Genomic DNA, 22,224 nt, shown 5'->3' on the forward strand with positions numbered 1-22,224 from the left:
TCTGGCATCAGTTCATTTTAAAAAAAAAAAAAGTTTTTCACTGGAGTACTCCTTTAAGTTGTTATTTTCTGTCTGACCACAGCACTCTCTGCTGACACCTCTGTCCATGTCAGGAACTGTCCAGAACAGGAGAGGTTTGCTATGGGGATTTGTTTCTGCTCTGGACAGTTCCTGACATGGGGATAAGATGCCTGATCACGGGGGGCCAACCACTGGGACCCCCCCCCCCCCGTGATCTCCCTGCAGCACTCGCATTCTATGCAGGAGCTGCATCTTCAGTTTCGGAAACCTCCGAGGAGTTTCCGAGACTGGGGACGTGACGTCACACCACGCCCCCTCCATTCATGTCTATGGGAGGGGGCGTGATACCACGCCCCCTCCCATAGACATGAATGGAGGGGGCGTGGCATGACGTCCCGTCGCCAGTCCCAGAAACCCGGAGGTTTCCGAAACTGGAGACCCAGCTCCCGCATAGAATGCGAGTGCTGCAGGGAGATCACGGGGGGTCCCAGCAGCGGGCCCCCCACGATCAGACATCTTATCCCCTATCTTTTGGATAAGGAATAAAATGTTTTTGCCCGGAATACCCCCTTAACTTCCTCTGTAGTATACAGCAGCTGATAAGTACTGAAAGGATTAAGATTTTTTTTAATAGAAGAAACATACATATCTGTTTAACTTTCTGGCACCAGTTGATCTCCATAGGAGAGCTAGAGATACACGAGCAATGTATCCCCGACTCTCCCATAGAGATGCATGGATGAGGAGCATTGGTCTCCGTCCTTGTGGTGGTCGACACAGCTCCATGCACAAATCGTGCTTACTCCATGCATGCTGACAACCGGGGTATCGGGCAGGAGATTGTGGGGTTCCCAGCAATCGGACCCCCGCGATCAGACACATACTCCCTATCCTGTGAATAGGGGATAAGTTGTTCATTACCAGAGTTACCCTTTTAAACCATGTAAAAGCAAAGCAGATCGGGTAGAACTAGAATCAAGGGCTGCTCAGGCGACGGCCAAGTCTGATGCTTTCTCTTTGCACCCGTTCCTTTACATTTCCCTAACAAACTCAGCTTTGCTTCACCTCTTCGCCTTTTCCCACTTACCTCCTTATATCAAAAAAAGGTAGTTTCTATCTCCAACTAGAATCAAACAGCAATTTTGTATTTAGTTTTTTCCTTAAGTATCCCAGCCCCCATCTCTCCAAGTGTAGTGACCCTCCTCACCTCCTCTGTTTGACATGGAGGGCTGTGTTTGCTATTAAACAGAGCGGCTATTCCTTTAATTGTCTTAGTAGGTGTGCAATCCCTTCGCTCTCACCCACAAGTAAGGAAACCTCCCAGGTCTCTGCCCACTTCCTAATTACAGCTGAGGAGATAGTTTTTAATTGAGTCGGCATCCAGCTCTGTGTCACTGCTCCTCGGGGAAGCCACCTGATACTTTGTTTTCTTTTGTTTTGTTACTTTTGTTTTGTTTTGAAAACATTTGAACATTGTATCCAACACTCAGAATTCCGATACTTTGAACATCTTCTCTCCAGTGGTTTTTAATTCCACGTTTTACGCAGAACTTTTAGATTTATACTTTTTCGTTTTTTTGCCATTTGCACCTCGAATCGGAGCCTCCTCTATGGACTTCTCGAACCATCTCAGACCTCGAACTGTTTAGGTGTAGGATGGTATAAGACTAACACTGGCACTTGTGAGAGGGCGAAAAGGTGTGCAGATTATTTTTTCTTTTTAGGGGGGGGGCGACCTGCCACGCACCCCTTCCTGAATTTAAGCCATGGGGATCTGTTACTGCACCAAGACCGCCGGCATCACCAGTAACGTGTGGAATGGGATTAAGAGCCAGATCCAGAGTCGGGCACCCGAAGGGTTGGAGCTGGATGAGATCCACATGTTGCAGCAGAAGCGGTGAGTAGGGAACTGTCGGGCATGCTGGGAGTTGTAGTTTTGCAACAGCTGGAGGCACGCTGTCGGTTTGTTTTTAAGGGATTAAAAAGTTGTCCTCGCCTGGTCTTATGTTAAGGTTTATCTTGGCGCAGGAGTTTGCGATTAAAAATGTCAAAATGCATGTACAGGTTGAAAGATGTTTTACAGGAGCCATCTGTGAGGGCATTGGACCTGCAGTGCTTCCCAACCAGCTTGCCTCCAGCTGTTTCAAAACTACAACTCCCAGCATGCCCGGACAGCCGAAGGCTGTCCGGGCATGCTGGGAGTTGTTGTTTTGCAACAGCTGGAGGCACGCTGGTTGGGAAACACTGAACTAGAGAGTCACAAGTTTGCAGGCTGCGCAGCAGGAACCACAGGATTTATGGACAGGTTAGGAGTTGGGGCTCCAGGTAATGCACCATTGATGTAACCTGAGACCTGCTGGGAGTTGTAGTTCCTTAACAGCTCAGGAAGCAAACCACTGATGGCTGAGTTTCTGTACAATCCAAAAACCCAGAACTGTCGGGTCGTGACGGGAGTGGTAGTCTCCTATCACTCAGAGAGTAAAAATGTTGCAAACTACTGACACATGTATCTCTTACATGGCAATATATGAAAACTGTGAGGATATACGCTACATGACATAAGTGTTTGCAACTGGCACACTGTAGCGATATGTCAGAAGTGCAGGTTTATCAATGTTGACCTTGTATGTAGTTTGCAGTAGGGATCATTGAGCTGCGCTACTGCTTTGGTAGCGACATAGGTCATGCAGACAAAGATCATTGTGTATTGCATGCTGTAGCTAATGATAGTGAAATATAGATATATGAGATGGATAGTTATTAGATGGATGGATAGATAAGAAATTGATGGACGGATAGATATTGGATGGATAGATATTGGGGATATTGGATAGCTAGATAGATGGATAGGTATTGGATAGATAGATATTAGATGGATGGATAGATATTGGAGAGCTAGATAGGTATCGGAGGGATAGATATTGGAGAGATAAATATTGGAGCGATAGATGGATGGATATTGGAGCGATAGATGGATGGATATTGGAGTGATAGATGGATGGATATTGGAGGGATAGATGGATAGATATTGGATAGATGGATATTGGAGGGATAGATTGATATTGGAGGGATAGATGGATAGATATTGGAGAGATAAATATTGGAGAGAGAGAGATGGATATTGGAGAGATAGATGGATGGATATTGGAGGGATAGATGGATAAATATTGGAGAGAGAGATGGATAATGGAGAGATAGATGGATAGATATTGGAGAGAGATGGATGGATATTGGAGGGATAGATGGATGGATATTGGAGGGATAGATGGATAGATATTGGAGAGATAAATATTTGAGAGGGATAGATGGATATTGGAGGGATAGATTGATATTGGAGGGATTGATGGATTGATATTGGAGAGATAAATATTGGAGAGAGAGATGGATATTGGAGGGATAGATGGATAGATATTGGAGAGATAAATATTGGAGAGAGAGATGGATATTGGAGAGATAGATGGATAGATATTGGAGAGATTGATATTGGAGGGATAGATGGATAGATATTGGAAAGAGAGAGATGGATATTGGAGAGATAGATGGATGGATATTGGAGGGATAGATGATAGATATTGGAGAGAGAGAGAGAGAGAGAGAGATGGATATTGGAGAGATGGATGAATATTGGAGGGATAGATGGATAGATATTGTAGAGATTAATATTGGAGGGAGATAGATGGAGGGATAGATTGATATTGGAGAGATGGATATTGTGTCGATAGGAGATAGATATTAGATATTGGGGAGATAGAGTTAATAGGTATATTTATATTACGTTATGACCTGCAAGTTGCCACGACTGTGCCTAGAAAGCGATCCTGGTTTGATTTGTCTGGAGACTGTTGAGTCCCCATAACTGTACCTTGCGTGCCTCATCATAATCGCATTCATATCATGATCTGGATACAGCGATCTTTGGCTGTGCCACCGGTGTTGAGGCTAAAGTCACCGTGTAGCCCGAGCCTAAGGGCTTGTTGACTTCTGGGTTATGCTTGGAGATGACAGCCATGCCGGATCTGTCACATGTTGGAAACCAGTGGTGTCCGATGGATCCTATTGGCTACGATGTGGTCTGTCAGGTTTCCCGTCACGGTGTCTGGCATTTTATCAGGCACCCTGTTATTTTGTCAGAGATTTTTGATGGAACTTGTGATAGAGGCTCCTAATGGAATGGAAAATTTTAGAAATTTTGGAATGAGGCTAGGTCCACATTACAAAACTGAAATTCCTTTTAGAAATTTTGGCGCGGCAGTATCCCATGGCCGTCAATAGGATTCTGCCGCACAGTGCACATTGTAGAATTTCTGTGGCTGAAATTCCTTCTTGGAATTTCTGCTACCAAAAGATTGATCTCAGTAATTCTTTAGGTGGAATCCCTCTAGAATATATTACAGTCTATGGGAACAGCAATGTACGAGTGGTCACTGGCTGCACTCGGAATACCTGGCCAGAATTTTTTCAGCCGGTGATTCCTCAGTGTGCACCTAGCTTAATTGTCCATGCACCAGCCAAGTGTTTTACTACCCAAATAAAGTGTACCTGTCAAAAAAACAAAAACAAAAAAAAAAACAATGTTTTTATTTGTCAGGTTCCGATTGTTTAGACCCCAGCAGATCACGAGAATAAGGGGGGGAGAGATGACTTACATTATGAGTCCATCCTGGTCATGTGGCACAGGGCCGGAAGAGAATACGCTAAGGTTATATTCACTTGGAATGTCCTCACGGAAAATCTCAGTGCAAAAATTACCCTAACAGGACCCCCCCGGAAATACGCTGTCTCATAGACGTGTCTTTTTTTTCTGTGGACACCAGAATTTCAATTTCTGCTCCAGATGTTTCCAGCGTGCTGTTTCTTCTATGTTAAATGGGTATTCCATTGAAAAAATATATATATCAACTGGCTACAGAAAGTTAAACAGATTTGTAAATTACTTCAAACACCTCGAAACACCATACTCTCAAAAAAGGTGAAAGGTGAAAAAATACTGAAAAAATGCCATGTGTGTATGGCATTTTATATCTCCCATTGACTCCCAGCTAGCTCTTACAAAAAAACAAGACGCCATAAGTAATCCCAGCCTAAAGGAGTGGGTTACGTGTGATATTATTATAATACAGCAGTAGCTTCAGTCTCTCTCCTGTACTGGTAATTTGTTACAATGTATCAGTGCCCTTTTAAATCAACTGGTGACGGAAAGTTTAAACATATTTGTAAATTACTTCTATTAAAAAATCTTAATCCTTCAGCTGCTGTATTTTCCACAGGAAGTTGTGCATTTCTTTTCTGTCTGACCACAGTGCTCTCTGCTGACACCTCTGTCCATATCAGGAACTGTCCAAAGCAGGAGCCAATCCCCATAGCAAACCTCTGCTGCTCTGGACAGTTCCTAACACAGACAGATGATATGAAAAAAAATTTTTTTCCACAGCAGTACCCCTTTAAGGAAAACCTTATGGCACAGGGTGCCCTGTTTACATTCATAAGTGATACATTTGCATATTTTGACATGAACGATGCTAAAAATGATCAAGCGGCAACACAGCGTCATACAGATCCGATATCTCCACACTTGGCATAACTGCTGCCAAAAAAACTGTAACTAGTGATGTAATGTTATCTGAGGTCTTATCGGCACACGCCAAGCTACTTCTATCTATATACAGAGACTTGGTTATATATAGAGATTCCTGCAACCCAGTAATAGACACAGAGATGACACTTCGGGTCCTGGTTGTGAGTGTGACCAAAGACAACACATACAGTAAAACTATAGCATAACACACATATAAAGATCCTGGGGGACCCCCGTGATCAGATATCTTATCCCGTATCCTTCAGATAAGGGCTAGAGCAGCTGATAAGTACTGGAAGAGTTAAGATTTTTTTAATAGCAGTAATTTACAAATCTGTTTAACTTTCTGGCACCAGTTGATTTGAAAAAAAAAATTGTATTCCACTGGAGTACCCCTTCAAGTTTAGTTAGCCTGAGATCACATCTATCAGGTCCATTATGATCTGCAATCATCAGCACTTTTCCACCATTTGGTGCCGGCAAAAAAAACATAGTCTCTGCATGCTGCGAAGTTGAAACTTTAAGCGAACCTGCCAAGTCACCTATATTTATTATAAAAATCCCTCTTTTCATTAGCTCACAGTGTTAGAAATCCTCTCACGAGAAGGGGGACGTGTCCCTCCCTTGTGGTGGGTGGTGATTGGTGTGTGGTGGGAAAGGGTCTGTCCCTCCTTTATGGTGGTGGGAGGGGATTGATGTGTGGTGGGAGGGGGTGTGTCCCTCCCTTATGGTGGTGGGAGGGATTGGTGTGTGATGGCAGGGCGTGTCCCTCCTTATAGTGGGGGGAGGTGATTGGTGTGTCTGCTCATGCAGCTGTGTCCATGAGTCATCTCTTGTCCATGACTCACGGACAAACTGATGCTGCTGCAGGACTGGTTAGTGTCCCAGTTTGCATGGGGACCTCTAGTGGTGGGATTTTAAGAAGCCATTTCTTTATTAAATACTAAATATAAATATATATATATATATATATATATATATATATATCAAACAACCATATTACAAAATGTCTTTAAATCAGTAATAACATATAACATATTTGTGAATCTGACAGTGCCCATTTAACCTTAATTTGGCATCTTCCAGTTTTCAATACAGTATTTTGACATTTATTGCTGTTCTTTTCTTTAGTAATTTAGATTATTTTAGAAGGTCAAGAGTTAGAAGAAAGTTACAGTCTATATTGAAGTTTCCCAACCAGTGTGCCTCCAGCTGTTGCAAAACTACAACTCTGGCCTTAGCTGTCCAGGCATGCTGGGAGTTGTAATTTTGCAACAGCTGGAGGCACCCTGGTTGGGAAAGACTTAGAATTACATTCAAATCACCACTGTTGTTTAAAGGGGGAATTTATTTATTTATTTATTAAGATCAACTGGTTCCAGAAAGTTAAATTGCTACTGCATTAAAGGGGTACACCGCTTCTCAGCGTTTGGCACAAACTGTTCCCAACGCTGGAGCCAGCTCCGGATGCTCATGACGTTATAGCCCCGCACCATCATGCTGCCATGCCCCGCTGCCACTAGTGGATGAGGCCCTGACTGATCTTAAAGGGGTATTCCAGGATTTTTCTTTATAATACAGTGTAATATGGTTCTATTACCTCCATGTTGGGCCTTGTCACGTTTTCATGCACCATTTTTCTGTTGTCTCTGAGCTTTCCCAGCATTCCATATGGCCAGAGACTATGGGGAGATTCGTCAAACCCTGTGTAGAGGACAAGTGATGCAGTTGTCCATAGCAACATTCACATTGCTTCTTTCATGTTTCAAAGGCCATTATGAAAGTGAAAGTAGCGATCTGATTGGTTGCTATGGGCAACTGCACCACTCTATCTCACCCTTTATGTATACAGAAATCTTGAGGTCATGATTAAAGGGGTACTCCAGCCCTAAGACATCTTATCCTTTATCCAAAGGATAGGGGATAAGATGCCTGACCGTAGGGGTCCCTCCACTGGGGACCCACCCCCGCAATCTTGTATTCAGCACCCACCTAGGGGAGCTGCGTGCCGCGCTGCCAGCTCAGAATCTACCGTGTGACGAACACGGGGCCGGAGTATCATGACATCACGACCCCACCCTCATGTGATGTCACGCCTCCTTCCATAGACTTGCATAGTGGTGGCGTGATGTCACATGGGGGCGGAGTCGTGACATCACGGTAATGCTAATAAAGAAATCTGCATTTGTTGTGCATGGGCGCCGAGCCATCATACTTGTCTTTATGGAATTGTGCTTGAGTTCTGTAGACTACAGAGGAACGATGTAAAATCTGGATCGTATTTCTGGGTCTTGTAGTTCTACAGCCTCTTAGAAGTACTTGAACTATAACCTGTGACCTACCTACTAGTGTGCGTAACCTTGGAACCTCGGCTGATGATATAACTATGACTAGGAACATGATATAATTCCACCTCCCTTATCAGACGTTACCGGATGGACTGATACCATCAGTTAATATTGGGATTTGAATGGACCTATTATAACTTGTTCTCCCATACTAATAGAGAAGACACATGGAGACGTGACAGCCTCCTCCTGAGATTTGTTCATTAAGAGTTTTATGTCAATAAAGCTTAAATGGGATTATCCAAGATTTAAACCTTGCTCATTGCTGAGGGTCTAACCTATGAGACCCCTACAGATCATCACAATGAAGTGACTGTGGAACTTTATTGGGCACAGCAGTTTGTCCATATGGGTGTCTGCACCTAATACTGCAGTACAGTCCTATTGTGGGGGTCTCAGAGGAACAGTGATTGATTAATAAGACTGAAGACTAATTTGTAAATTTATAGGGGTATTCTGGGCAAAAACATCTTATCCCCTATCCTTTAGATAGAGGATAAGATGTTTTTGCCCGGAATGCCACTTTAAAGGGTTACTCCACTCCCCAGCATCCGAAATATTGAGCCCCTAACGCTGTGTGCGGGCTTCCGTGTTCACGCCCGCTCCCTCGTGACGCCACGCCCCGTCATGTGATGTCATGTCCCGCCCCCTCAATGTAAGTCTATGGGAGGGGGCGTGGCGGCCGTCACGCCCCCTCCAATAGACTTGCATTGAGGGGGCAGGACATGACGTCACATGACGGGGCATGACGTCACGAGGGGGCGGGCGTCAACTACAATGTTCCGGATGCTGGGTAGCGGAGTAACCCTTTAATGTTACAAATTTCTGAACGCTTGAGCTTTGGCTTGAGGAAGTGAGTCGCTACGCACATAATGTTTGTTCCATATGTTCCCCGCTGTCTGTGACACTCTCTGTCCTGTGTAACATGCCATGTTATTGGAGATAAAAGATTCTGTGAATTGCCGAATGGTGAGTGCCATCTTCTGCTTTATCAGTATTCATTGCTGTTTGTTTTCTGGACTGAGCACAGCCTCTGGCATCGAAGGTGCGGTTTTGAAGGAGTATCCGCCCGCTGAGGTTTATTTGTGCTATATATAGCCGTACCGGTCATCTTTGCTAGTCATTCTTTTTGCAACTATTAAAGTGGTGCTACTGGAAATTTTCTTGGAAATGCCCTCTTGCCGAGGCCCATTTCCATTGGATTCAATTCTTCAGCTTGTAGTTGGAACCACCTAAGATGGTTCAAGTGCTGCAACATGCTACTGTTGGCAGAGATGATCAGCACCTGAGTAGTGTTGATCGCGAATTTTCGAAATGCAAATTTTTACCGCAAATATAGGCACTTCGCAATTTCACAAATATTTAGTATATAGTGCTATATATTTGTTATGACAAATATATTTTTTTTCACAGTGCACATTACAATGATGTGTACTCTGTTAAAAAAAAAAAAAAGAAAAGAAGTGATCATCCCTTCCTGCTTCCAGCTTGTGGTCCAAAGATGGCTCGAATATTATTTACTGTGTGAGTTAGTGTGGAGCGCGAATATTTCAGATATGGGAATATTCGCGAATATTGGCACTTCCGAAGGACACTGATCACTCCTTTCTTTTAGCTTCTGGGCCAATGAGAAGGATGCAAATACAGTTGTCAGAGGTTAGCAACATCCCTAGCAACCAATAATAAACTTGCCCACAGATAGTTGAAAGATCTAATTGTTCTTAAGCAATTGAAAGATCTAATCATTCTTAAGCAATTGTATTTTCTGTAATAGAGACTCTCTCTAGTATGAGCCCAGTAAAGACTAGACCCAAGTAATTATCTTTGTAGGTTATGTGGGCAGTGGCCATGTTGGCGTGACTTGTTTGCAACTAAATTAAAGTTTCTGTGCCTGGCACCCACTATTACATTCAAGTCTTACTTCTGTGTTGGCCTACATTCAATACCAGTTCTGGCACGCGTGGGAAATTTTCAAGCACATTTATTACTTATGCATTGTGTTTAAAAGTATACTATACAGATTTATGTTTGCCATATATGGATTTATTCATTGCTAAAAAATGCACTAAGTTCAAATTGACTAAGTGTGTAAATATTTATTTTTGATACTTCATAGCTATTTACCTCTAAATCAAGAGACTCTCTACTTATACCAAGTATTTATTCTTGGGGTTATATTATTCTCATGAAAGAGTATAATGTTTACAATGTTACATTATCCTGCTAGTACTAGTAAATTGACTTACAGAAGTATAATCCTGTTCACGAAAATGTCTTATTGGGGGGGAAAAAAAATTCTACATGGAACATTACACTTGTTATGTTTTACATTGTTTTTAGTGAAGGTACCACCCTGCAATAACCTCACAAAGCATTGCTTATTTTAAGAGGGGGAGTATGTAGTGTCCCAATACCGACAGCTAATGTCTTCAAAAAGTTGTCATGTGGCTAAAATAAATCTTAGCAAACTGTATAAATGTGTATGGGTATTGGACGTTATTTGCAAAGTTTTTGTGCAATGCACCATATTTATTGCATAAACTGAGGTATTCAAGAGTCTAAGGGCTTGTCCACACTGCTTCATTTATGTACTGAATTTCCTCTACTTCTACATGCAAAAACTTTAAAGCAGAATTTCCATATGAAAACTCAATGGAAGGTCCTGACCAGGATTATTCCCTGCTTTGCATATGAACATAAATCTGCTGCAAATAAAGGCCTATTCACACTATTTTCAGAGAGAAATTCTGCTCTTGAGTTCGGCTTGGGGAAAAAAAAAAGGTAGCAGCAGCCTCTCATTGTTCTTAAAGTAGAACTCCAGCCAAATGAAATTAACTTTTTATATAGCTGCACATGAAAAAAGTTATATAACTTTGCAATGTGATGTGTAATCTTTGCTAAGCACATACCCTGTTTCTCTCCAGGCAGAAAGTCCAGGAGATCTTATCACATTGATGACTAGTGTCTACCATAGACAACACTTCACACTCCCTTCTCCCCAGCTCAGAGAGCTGACAGCTTCAGTGCGCCATGCTTGAGTGTCTCTGATTGGCTGGTGGGCAACACCCTCCTCCCTGCAGCCCACAAAGGAAACAAGCCCAGTGTGTGGAGTTTTTTGCTGACACAGCAGGATATTCAAAGGCTGTTTATGAGGGCTATGGGGGTCTGATTTTGAAACAAATCAATATAATGTGTCTTGTGGTTTTTTTCCACTTTTGCTGGATATCTCCTTTAATGGGATTCTGCTTCTGTGGCAGGAATCTGCTCTAAAATGTATTTCCATTTACTTAGACAGCACACTTTCAAGTGGTCCTAGCGCCTGCTTTGGACAGAATTTCTTCCTAAAACTTCTCTGTACTGAGATTCAGTAGCCCTTACTTGCGTTCCATGGTTTTTGCAAGGAGAAAAATAATCAGTGTGGTGGAGCCCTAAAGGTTTAACATTTGTAATTCATATGATGAATGATGGCTAGGTCACATGATCCTTCCAACCAGATGAAGGGGTGAACTCAAAACCTGTTAGTAGTTTGGACCTGGCTCTTGCCAATGCCACATGTCTCTCAGCTTTACTCCTGCTGGGCAGGCTAGTAAAGCTAAAGCTTTAGGTCAGTTTTTGCCAGAGAAACCTCTCCTGGCTCTGCTATTGCTAGACATATATACTCTTAGACAACCTGTTTCTTCTCCAGGTGAAATCTTGTCTACCATCAAGTTACTATTCCTGCTCCTATCCACACTAGAAACACTGTGATGGTGTTTCTAGTCTTTACATACAAGAAGGAGTTTATAGTTTTCATCTGAGGAAAGCAAAGCTAAACAAGGGCCCCGCTGCAATAAAAAAAATTTAAGAAATTACAAAAATTGAAACAAAATGGGTTTAAAATAGCTTAAAGGGGTACTCTGCCCCTTGACATGTTATCCCCTATCAAAAGGATAGGGGATAAGATGTATGATTACTGGGGACCCCCGCGATCTCGGCTGCAGCACCACAGACATCCTGTGCACAGAGCAAACTTAGCTCTATGCCGGATGACTGACGATGCGGTCCGGAGGCTCGTGACGTCACGGCCATGCCCCCTCAATAAAAGTCTATGGGAGGGGGCATGACGGCCGTCACGCCCCCTACCATAGGCTTGCATTGAGGGGGCTTGGTGACTCCACGAGACGTCACAAGCCTTTGGTGCTGCACCCGATGCTCTAAACAAATGCCGTGTGCAGCAGTGAGATTGCAGGGGTCCCCAGTGGTTGAATCCCCGTGATCAGGCATATTATCCCCTATGCTTTGGATAGGGGATAAGATGTCTAGGGGCTGAGTACCCCTTTAAAACACAAAAAAGAGGCCATATCCACGAGTTACTGATACATGGACTGGTATAAAAATCTATTTTCACCAGGATGTAGATCAGCCAGAATGCTATATAGGGAGGTCCTTCAGGTAAAAAATAATGGACTACTCACATGCCTGCTATTCATGAGAGGGGCAGCTGCTTGGTATTATACTTGCACATAGTTAGGGCACATAAAAGGTGGCAGTTCATGATGGCATGTAGTGCATTCTGCTGGCTCACATTAGTAATGCCCATTCTATTCAGTCAGACAGCCTGCCCAGCATCCTATATGTGCTCCCCTCATAGCATCAGCACCCAGGGCTCCCCCAACATCAGAAGGCCAGACAACATCCTGAAAAAATCTATTAATATCTTCAGTGGCCTATGGATGGAGTTAGAGCTGGGTGGCTGCCAGGTCATTGATAGTTTTCCTGCATACATCCCTATGGGTATCATGTTGCACACCAGTCTACATACTGCACCGCAGTGAGCCAACCTGTGAGGATCCTTATCAGTAAATCGGTAATTTGGAACATTACCGTCTGTCTACATTGCATCTGCCTTAATCATTACATGTACACGTGCTAGAAAGCACATTAGAAATTCCTTCATTCATTAAAGCTACTCTAAAAACATTATTTTAAAAGGACAGTGACCAAATATTCTCGCTTAAAAGCTGTAGCCGTTTTTTATTGGAATTGCGTGAGGGGTGGCTCGGTGAAAAGCAACTTATCCCCATCCACAGTAAGGGGAAAAGTGTCTAATCGCATGGGGACAGACTGCTGGGCCCCTTCACCATGTCCTGATCATGCCCCGGCTCTCTTACATATGAATGGAGCAGATGCCAAAGTTCAGCTACATCCCCCCTGCCATAACAGGTTAGCTACACCAACTGTGATTAATACTACTGACTCGCCTGATCATCCCCATAGCTACCACACTGCTACTATCCTCTGCCCTATGTACTTACTTATTTTCTGTGGCTGTGACTCCTCTTCACTCCTTCATTCTTGCCTCTGACTACTGCTTGTTAGGAGTCACGCTGCGGTCAGACATGCTGGCCGCGGACGTACTCCTCTTTCGCTGCCCGGCATACTCCATACTGCCATTTGCATCCCGCAATGCGATCGCAGCCTACCTACTGTGTCTTACTTTCCCCGTTGCCCCCGTGCACTCTCTGCTTGCCGGCACGTGCATCCCCGCATCCTATGGCATGCACATTTCATTGGTTCTTGCTTCTCCATGACCCTAAAGTACAAGCACTTCCTTTTGATCCTTGACGGATCTTTGTGCCTTACTAGCCAAAGAGAAAGCATTCAGTTTGTGTCTTGCTTTGCCGTGTATCAGATCCTATTGCTACGTATCCTGACCTTGCTCCTGTGCCGCCTGCCCTCTGACCTCTTGCTACGTGACCTGGCCTTACTACTGTGCCGCCAGCCCTGACCGCCTGCCTGTCCTGACTACGTGTTGCCTCATCCTTCCAATACCATGTTACACCTCGGCTGCCTGTGTGGACGAGTTGTATCAGGGGTAGCGACCTGGGTGCTGCCTGCCGCAGCAAGTCTGTCCCGATTTGTGGCGGGCTCTGGTGAAAACCAGCGGCACCTTAGACTTCGCTCCCTGGTACGGCCCACGTCATCATCCACACAGGTACAGCGTATCCCCTTCACCTCAGCCATAATATTGCTCTTCTTTCTTCTTTCCTTGTTCCTTTTCTCTTCCCATTACTTCTCCTCTGACCACTTCTCACTAGCTGCCGAAGCCCCATTCTCTTGCTCTTTTTCTCATCTTTTTCTTCTTATCTCTTCCTACTCCTCTCTGGATTCGGCTACTCTCCGCTTCATCTTTTTCCTTCTCCCCTTTTTTTAACTATATTTTTTCACCTTCTCTTCTTTTTCATCAGCCTTCTTCTCTTCCCCCTCTTTTCCCCTCTTCTCTTATTTTTCCTTATTTCCTTTCTTCCTCCTTCCTTTTCTCCTTTATTTTACCTTCTTCTCCTTCTCCTTCTCCTTCTCTAGTGTTATATTAAAAAACAAAGGCACTCCATGGTGGAGACTCCCCACACAATGCAGGTAAGGGAGAGGGGAACAGCAGCTTACCAGAGCAGTTTGTGTACCCACATACACAGCAATAGTGAGTAACTGCATGCACAGTGAAATGCATTGCATGCTAAATGAAGATTACCAACACGTACTGCTGACTCCCGTGAACTAAGTCCTGTACAGCGCTGCTAAATTCCCGAAAACCTCCGAAGTCACTTGCCTCTATTCTTCCTCTAGTGCTGACATTTTCCTTCCTCCTCTTTGTCCACTCCTCCTTCCCTCTTAATTTCCTGTACTATCCCTTTAAGAAGGGAAAGTAAATCTTTAAATATGTGTGATTTAAAATGTTCCTCATCAGCCAGGAGGAGTGTAAAATAAGTCTACAATATGTATCTACAACCGTCTACTAGAATATTAAACTCTGGATTTCATAACCTCTAGTCTTGTTGTTTCATAGGGTCATGTGGATATATAATGACATACACTATATAATTTTGGCACAACAAGAGGAAAGACAGGTGGCACCACTGCTAATATATAACAACAACACCTCTAAAAAATTCAGGAATGTAGAAGACTGCTGGAGCAAAAACACAACTAGGGGTGCATAATGTGAAAAATTAGCAAAACGCACAAAATAAGTCATGTAGGAAAATATTGGCACTCGCCTATTGTAAAAATTAACTTTATTCTTCCATGTTACAAAGATTGCTGCAGGTTGTACAGAAAAGATGCAACAGCTGAAGCCTAAAGGGGTACTCCACTGGCCAGTGTTTCGGCTGCATTTGGAACATTTCGTTTTGAACGTTCGGTTTGGCCATGCCCTCTCGTGCCATCAGGTCATGCTCCCTCAATGCAAGTATATGGGAAGGAGCACAGCCGTCACGCCCACTCCCATAGACTTGCATTGAGGGGGCAATGCCTGATGTCACAAGGGGGCGTGGCCGACCCCCGCTACGTGCGTGCCCAGCGTTCGGAATTAAATGTTCTGAATGCAGCTGGAACACTGGCCAGTGGAGTACCCCTTTAACGTGGGAACCGCTACAGAACAGTTTAGCAGTCTCCTACTTCCTCTGGCCTCCTCCTTCGCCATTGCGTCAGGTTACCCTATAACTGAAACCCACTGATGATGTATCCCTTTTAGGGAGGAACACGACAAAAGCATAATAGCATACAATACAACGGGGTATAGCTGCAAAGGGAATGCCAATAGGGAATGCCATTTAGTTTGTTTCGAATGTTCAGACCTAATACACCTAGTGCCTCAGTGCGCATGATCCACCCAGCTTCCCTCTGTCTAAAGCCATCTTCACATGATGGCATTCCTGAGCAGAATCCAGCAGAAATATTAAACTTGGAAATTCCATTGCAGCAGAGTCCCATTGAAAATGTTTAATGGGATTCTTCTGCACTGTGCACATGGCAGATGCTCGAGTTGAGCGTACATAAAGTAAAGTGGCTCCTAGCGAACCTCGCAGCTCGGCTGTTGATTGCTTTAGTCTGCATAAATTAGTTCAGCTTCCGAGGGCTCCAGTTGCCTGGAAAAGGTGGATACAGACCTAGGAGACCTAAGACTGTCATCCAGGACTTTTCCAGGCAACCAGAGCCCTTGGAAAGCTGAAGTAATTTACGCAGACTAAAATAATCAACAGCCGAGCTGCGAGGCTCACTACGAGCCAATTTACTGTAAGTTCGCTCAACTCTAGCAGATGCTTTCTTTTCCGGTCTCCACCGACATAATTGACAGCACATTTCCGAGCAGTCCTAGCATTGGTATATTTTGCACTCTGCACATATCCTGCTATTTGCAAAATGTCTGCCTGTATAACACGGGAACATTCTGCAAAATTTCCACGACCTTATCCGAGCTCTAATCTAACAAAGGTTTTTTTTTATTTTATTTTTTTAAATACACAAGATCTCTTTAGACAGGTATGGTGTATGCTAGGTTTATTAAACATATAAGCAGGCCGCAGAGCTGATGGCAACCTACCTACATTTGTTGCATTAAATTGGGAGGGAAAGATAGGAAAAAGATCCTAAGACAGAGAGAACCTGTGCGCTAAATGTATTACGTCTAGACCACCAAAAACCACTAAACAGACTGCATTCCCGTTGCAGCTGTACTCCGTTGTATTGTATGTTTTTGTCTTGTTGTTGAATGGTTTTATGAGTGGCAGATCTTCCCCACAAAGGGTACTTTATCAGATGGTTCCCATTATAGGGTTAACTGAGGAGGGTGAAGGATGATGCCAGAGGAAGCAGGAGATGGGGAAACTGTTCGGTATTAGTCCTGCGTTTATCTTCAGCTGTTGCATCTTTTCTGTACAGCCGGCAGCAAGCCTTTTAACATGGAAGAATAAAGTAAATGTTTACCATAGGTGAGTGCCAATGATATTTTCTCATACACCTCACTGTATAACTTTGTTGTCCACCTATGAATGTTACATTTTGATGTCATTTAAGTATTTATTAAGAAGAGTTCAGTAGAAGTTACAAAGTACCTCTCGTGATCTTGTTAAATTTTATAATCATCCCAGGTCACTGCCCCCATCATGATAAACCACCCCCTGCCTTTATTATTATTATTATTATTATTATTATTTTTTTTTTTTTTTAGTTTTCTACCTTGAGATTGTTCTGTATTTTCTGCTCAGTCTCAGTCAGATTCACAGACTGGGAAGGGAAATTACCCAGCAGGTGTGACATCATCTGAAGCCATACAGGGGAGAACTTCTTCACTACACACAGCCAAGAGCAGTTCAGTGTGAGATGAGCTATGATTGGCTAAGGCTGCACACACCACCCCTCCGCACTCCAGATTGCATTTCCTGATTTTGGACTTCTGTCAGGCCAGCAAGTCTGTGCAAGAGATGAGGGGAAATGTGCTCTGGACAAGGAGGGCGACACCTAGGGGGAAGCTTTTTTTAAACACAAATCAAATATAGAAAACTTACTTTTTTTTTTAATTAAGTACATTTTAGAAAGATTTTTTATTTACCATAAGGACTGCAACAATAGCAAAAAAAAAAATTTTTAATGACAGCACCCATTTAAGTATTTATTAAGAAGAGTTTAGTAGGTAATGTCTCCTGTCACTCTCCATGGTTTTCTGGTTAGATGGGACACAATATTATAACCTATTGCTGACAAATACAATGTAATGCTACAGATGAGGCAAATAAGGTCAACCTGGAGGAGAACTACAGCTTCTGTGCTACCTGACTGCACGCTCTGAGGATTGGCTGAATGCCTCTGGACACTTAGATAGTTGTAAAGATAAGACCAGAAGTATAAAAAAAAAAAAAAAAAAAGTTTCAGAAGTTTAATGTGGACATCGGTACCTAGATGTCTGTAAGAAGGCTGAATTAGAAACAGCATAAAATGTGTAACAACCGGTAGGGTTGAGAAAATCGAATGACAAATCCGAATTTGTTAAGAATTTCAGGAAAATTTGATTAGCAATGAATGCGAATATCACTGCGATTCTATTGCGCAAATCGCTTTGTTAAACTCCATTTAGTGCGGTCCAGACTCCCGGGCATCTAAAATGGTGGATCCACATATGAGGATATGGGGCAAGGAATCCTGGGAATGCGGGAAAAAGGGTAGGCAGGATGACCCTGAATCACATGCAGGATGCAGCCTATCAGCAGCCAGTCACCCCTGTGATGTCACAGCCCTATATAATCAGCAGCCATATTGCAGCCGTCACTTCAGCCTTTCACCGCAAAGAGATAGATAGGGACAGACAGCGCTGTGTGTTGCACAGAAAAGCTTTTTTCCAGCAGCGATTCACCTTCAAGTCAAGTCAGAGTTCTGTTGCACAGAGAGAGGGACAGAGAGCAGTGTGTGTTTTGCACAGAAAAGCATTCTTAATGCAGCGATTTACCTCCCAGTCATTGTCTACAGCGTTCTATTACAGAGAGCAGGGTGTTGCACAGAACAGCAGTGATTCACCTCAAGCACAAATCCTACCTAGAAGCACTGATAGGGAGGGGCATGAGATTGAGAGAAAAAGTGCAATTTTGGGTGTAGTACACAGCGACTGTGTGCTGCAGCACTGGTGTTTACTGCTGGTGTTGTGCACAAATACTTTGTGTACTGTAATGCATTTTTCTCCCCTCATAAGTGCATACCACATACATACATCTAAGTAGTGTACTATTTTGTACCTGTTAAAGTCTCAAGGGCTTAGATACTTTGAAAGACCAGGCAAAAGTACTCACCGGCTGGTGTTGTACACACATACTTTTTTAGGCGTAGTGAAGCGTACTGTACTCCCCTCATATACGCACTAAGTATTTCAGGCAAAGAAGTGCCAGGATGTGCACAGAGGAGTAGCAGAGGCCTAAATTCATCAGGCAGAGGTCACAGCAGACTAGAGGCGAGTGGCAGCAGGAGTCGCAATGAGAGGCCTGACCTCTCGGTATCAGCTAGCGGTCGAGTCTCGACAAGCAATCCTTCTGGCATCATCAATTGGTTAACACGGTCATCCACTTCATCACAAGTGACATCTGACACCCCCAGTCAACAGTCGGTGGGTTCCTCAGACAACCCTTATTTGGCATGGCCCGCGAGCAGTCCCTGTCCTCCCATTGCCTCTGTCCTATGCTGTTCCCTCCCCTACAGAAGTATCTTATGCTGTGGGTTCAGCTCCACTATTTAGTGAGGACAAACTACTAGAGGACAATCAGCAGCTACTGCTCATCAAAAAATTGGAGGAGACTTCCGCCGCTTCCTACACTAGGCGGACAAGTAGTGATGAGGAGAGTGGTGTGGGAGGTGGTGTTGCAAGCATTCAGGCTTCTAAAGCAGAAACTGCTGAGGAACCTGAGGAGGAAATGAGTGACGTGCAGACACAACTTGATGATGATGATGATGATGATGATGAAGCCTATTGCACTTCAGAGCCAGGTGCAGAAGGGGCACCATCATCAGAAGAGGGTTGCAGGTTGCCCGTGAGGCAGCAGCTGAGCCAACAAGGTGGTAGCATGGTTGCCAGTCAGCATGGTGGCAGAAGTGGAAAGTGTGTAGCCAAATGTGCGTGGTAGAGACCATCGGCTTCGTGGCAGCCTACCTTCTTGGGAAGTAGTGGAACAGGGAGTTCCTGGAGTCGGCGGCAGTAGCAGTCAATCAGTGTGGACTGTTGGGCGGAAAATCAGTTTTTCATCAAGCATCCGGAGGATGTTCACATAGCCACATGCAAGATATGTCGGCAGAAGTTGAAGCGTGGCCAATGTCCCAATGTTGGCACCATGGCCCTGCGTCAACATATGCAGCATCACCATAAAGCGGCCTGGGAGAACCGTAGCTCCGATGTGGTGGTCCAGCCTGCTGCATAACCCAGTAGCCTGCCACTCCCCGTTTCAGACAGCAAAGACCTCACCACCTCAGCCGAAGGGAGCTGTGTGTCATACCCATCTTCTGTCGCTCCAGATGCTCCTACTCCTCCTAATTTGTGTCAGTCATTCCGCCAGCAATCCATCGGTGAAGCCTTGTCCAAAAGACAACAATATGCGCCCACTCATCCAATGGCGCAGAAACTGAATGTACTTCTGTCCAATTTGCTGGTGCTACAGTCCCTCCTTTTTCAAGTGGTGAACTCTGCCTCTTTCAGAGAACTGATGGCTTGTGCCGAGCCGAGGTGGAGAGTGCTAGTCTGTCATTTCTTTGCATGGAAGGCAGTACCAGCCCTGCACAATTTTGTGGAAGAGAAGGTGGGCCAGTCCTTGAGCCTGTCGGTGTCTACCAAAGTGCACTTCAGCACCGAAGTGTGGAGCTTTAACTACGGTCAGGGGCAATACATGTCCTTTACAGCCCACTGGGTGAATGTGGTTCCTGCACAGCCACAACAGCAACTTGGACAGGTCACGCCACTTCTGCCTCCACGCTCTCAGTCTGTTGGTCCTGTGACAGTGTATAACTCCACCTCCTCATCCTCCACCGTGTCCTCAGCCTCCACTGCACTGACAAATCTCAGTGCCCCTCCAGCATACCATGTGTGCAGGGCATGGCGGTCACGCTGTTCTTCACATGGTTTGCCTTGGTGAACGAAGTTTAACAGGGGAGGAACTGCTAAGTCATTCATCAAGAAATCAAATCATGGCTTACTCCATGAAATTTGGAAATGGGAACCATGGTGACCGACAACAAGAAGAACATCTTGTCTGTGCTGCGCCAAGGAAGCCTGAGCCTTGCACCCTGCATGGCACACGTGTTCAATCTGGTTGTCAAGAAGTTCCTGAAGTATTCCCCCCCATCTGCAAGACATCCTAACAATGGGAAGGAAACTTTGTATGCGCTTCAGCCACTCGTACACAGCAAAGCACACCCTCCTTGAGCTCCAGCGTTAGAAAAGCATCCCCCAACATAGTCTGATTTGTGACGTTTCCACATGTTGGAATTCCTATCTCCATATGTTGGACCGACTATAAGAACAAAAAAAAAAAAAGCCATCATCAATTTCTTGATGATCCAAGTGGATAGGAGTACTCCCCTGTGTAACTTCAATGTCAACCAATGGCAGCTCATGCGTGACTCCTGTTTGCTCCGGCCCTTTTGAGGAAGTCACATTATTAGTCAGTTGTGAGGATTTTGGGATAAACAGCGTCATTCCACTGCTTAATCTACTAAAACACGTATTGGAATTAATGGCTAGTCTGGGCACTGGAGATATGGCGCTTGTATCTCACGGCCACATGAGCCCTTTTTTTGGCTGAACTGGAGGAGGAGGAGGAGGGGGAGGGGCACAGTGGAGCACAGTTTAGGTTTCAGGAGATGGGTGTTTAATCTAGTAATCTGACAGGAGAGTAGGAGCAGGCTGTGGAGCTAGAGGGTTATGAGGAAGGTGAGACAGAGGACCCAGTTCCTCCGAGTCACTTGCACAAATGGCACGATGCATCCTCGCTTGCGTAGTGACCGCCGAATTGTCACCATTCGGCAGCGGGATGACTTCTGGCTCTCCACCTTATTAGACCCTCGCTACCGGCACAAAATGGGGGCCTTTTGTATACCCACTGAGAGGGAGGACAAACTGACCTACTACAAAGGCATCCTACATAGTCAGTTGGCCGATGCCAATCTGCAACATCGTCCAACTCGGGGGGGCCCCCTGCTCTCACCTTCCACTGCCATGGCTGCTGGGGATGAGTGGGGTGGCAGGAGCAGTACCAGCTGCAGCAGCCTAAGTCTACAGTCGCTGATGTGTAGCTTTCTTCACCCACATAGTGAAGCAACTCATTAGCAGCAGGTAAACCTGGAGCAGGACCTGAACCAGCAGGTGGTGGCATGCCTTGACATGACCATGCCAACACACCTTGAAGATCCGCTAGACTTCTGGACAGCCAATCTTGATTTGTGGCCGCAACTAGCAGAGTTTGGAAAAGCTGTCCTGCCCGGCCAGTAGTGTGCCATCAGAGCGGGTGTTTAGTGTGGTGGGGGCCGTAGTCACCCCAAAAAATACTCCTCTGTCCTCAAATAATGTGGAGAGACTGACCTTTTGTGAATATGAATCTGGCATCGATGAGCCAGGATTTCCACCCATCAATGCCAGATGCATCAGAGTAGATTGACCATGGTGCCGAACCAACACTTCACAAATATGAATAGTGCAAAACATGTTTAAGGCGCTGCTCCCCAGTAACAGACATTCCTCCGCATCATACCACAAGTAAGTATTGAGGATATGCATTAGCTAAAACTTCACTTTTATTACCATAAAATATATGTACTCCAATTTTTTTTTATTTTTTTTTACATCAAACAAATGGAAAGGTGTGCAAAAAACACAAAGTGCCATCTACACCACCAAGTATTGATAAGATGCAAAGACCTCTAAAAGGTAGAAGGGGACAACGTATGGTCCATTGTAACCGGTAGGGTTAAAAACTTCCCCGGTGAGGCCCTACTCTC

At 44.5% G+C, this 22,224-nt stretch overlaps 1 protein-coding gene and 1 long non-coding RNA gene across 2 annotated transcripts in view; one reads left to right on the plus strand and one right to left on the minus strand.

Moving 5' to 3' along the window:
• Positions 1-22,224, minus strand: part of LOC130282027 (uncharacterized) — a 168,691-nt gene that overhangs the window by 64,636 nt on the left and 81,831 nt on the right. The window lies entirely within an intron of this gene.
• The window catches only part of LOC130282026 (transient receptor potential cation channel subfamily V member 6-like), a 61,640-nt gene continuing 41,203 nt past the window's right edge, over positions 1,788-22,224 (plus strand). The window contains exon 1 of the mRNA XM_056529862.1: positions 1,788-1,918. Coding sequence (XP_056385837.1) covers positions 1,788-1,918 — 131 coding nt within the window. The remainder of the gene's footprint in view (positions 1,919-22,224) is intronic.

This window comes from Hyla sarda, chromosome 7 (genome assembly GCF_029499605.1).
Source record: "Hyla sarda isolate aHylSar1 chromosome 7, aHylSar1.hap1, whole genome shotgun sequence".
In the NCBI taxonomy this organism is placed as follows: domain Eukaryota; kingdom Metazoa; phylum Chordata; class Amphibia; order Anura; family Hylidae; genus Hyla; species Hyla sarda.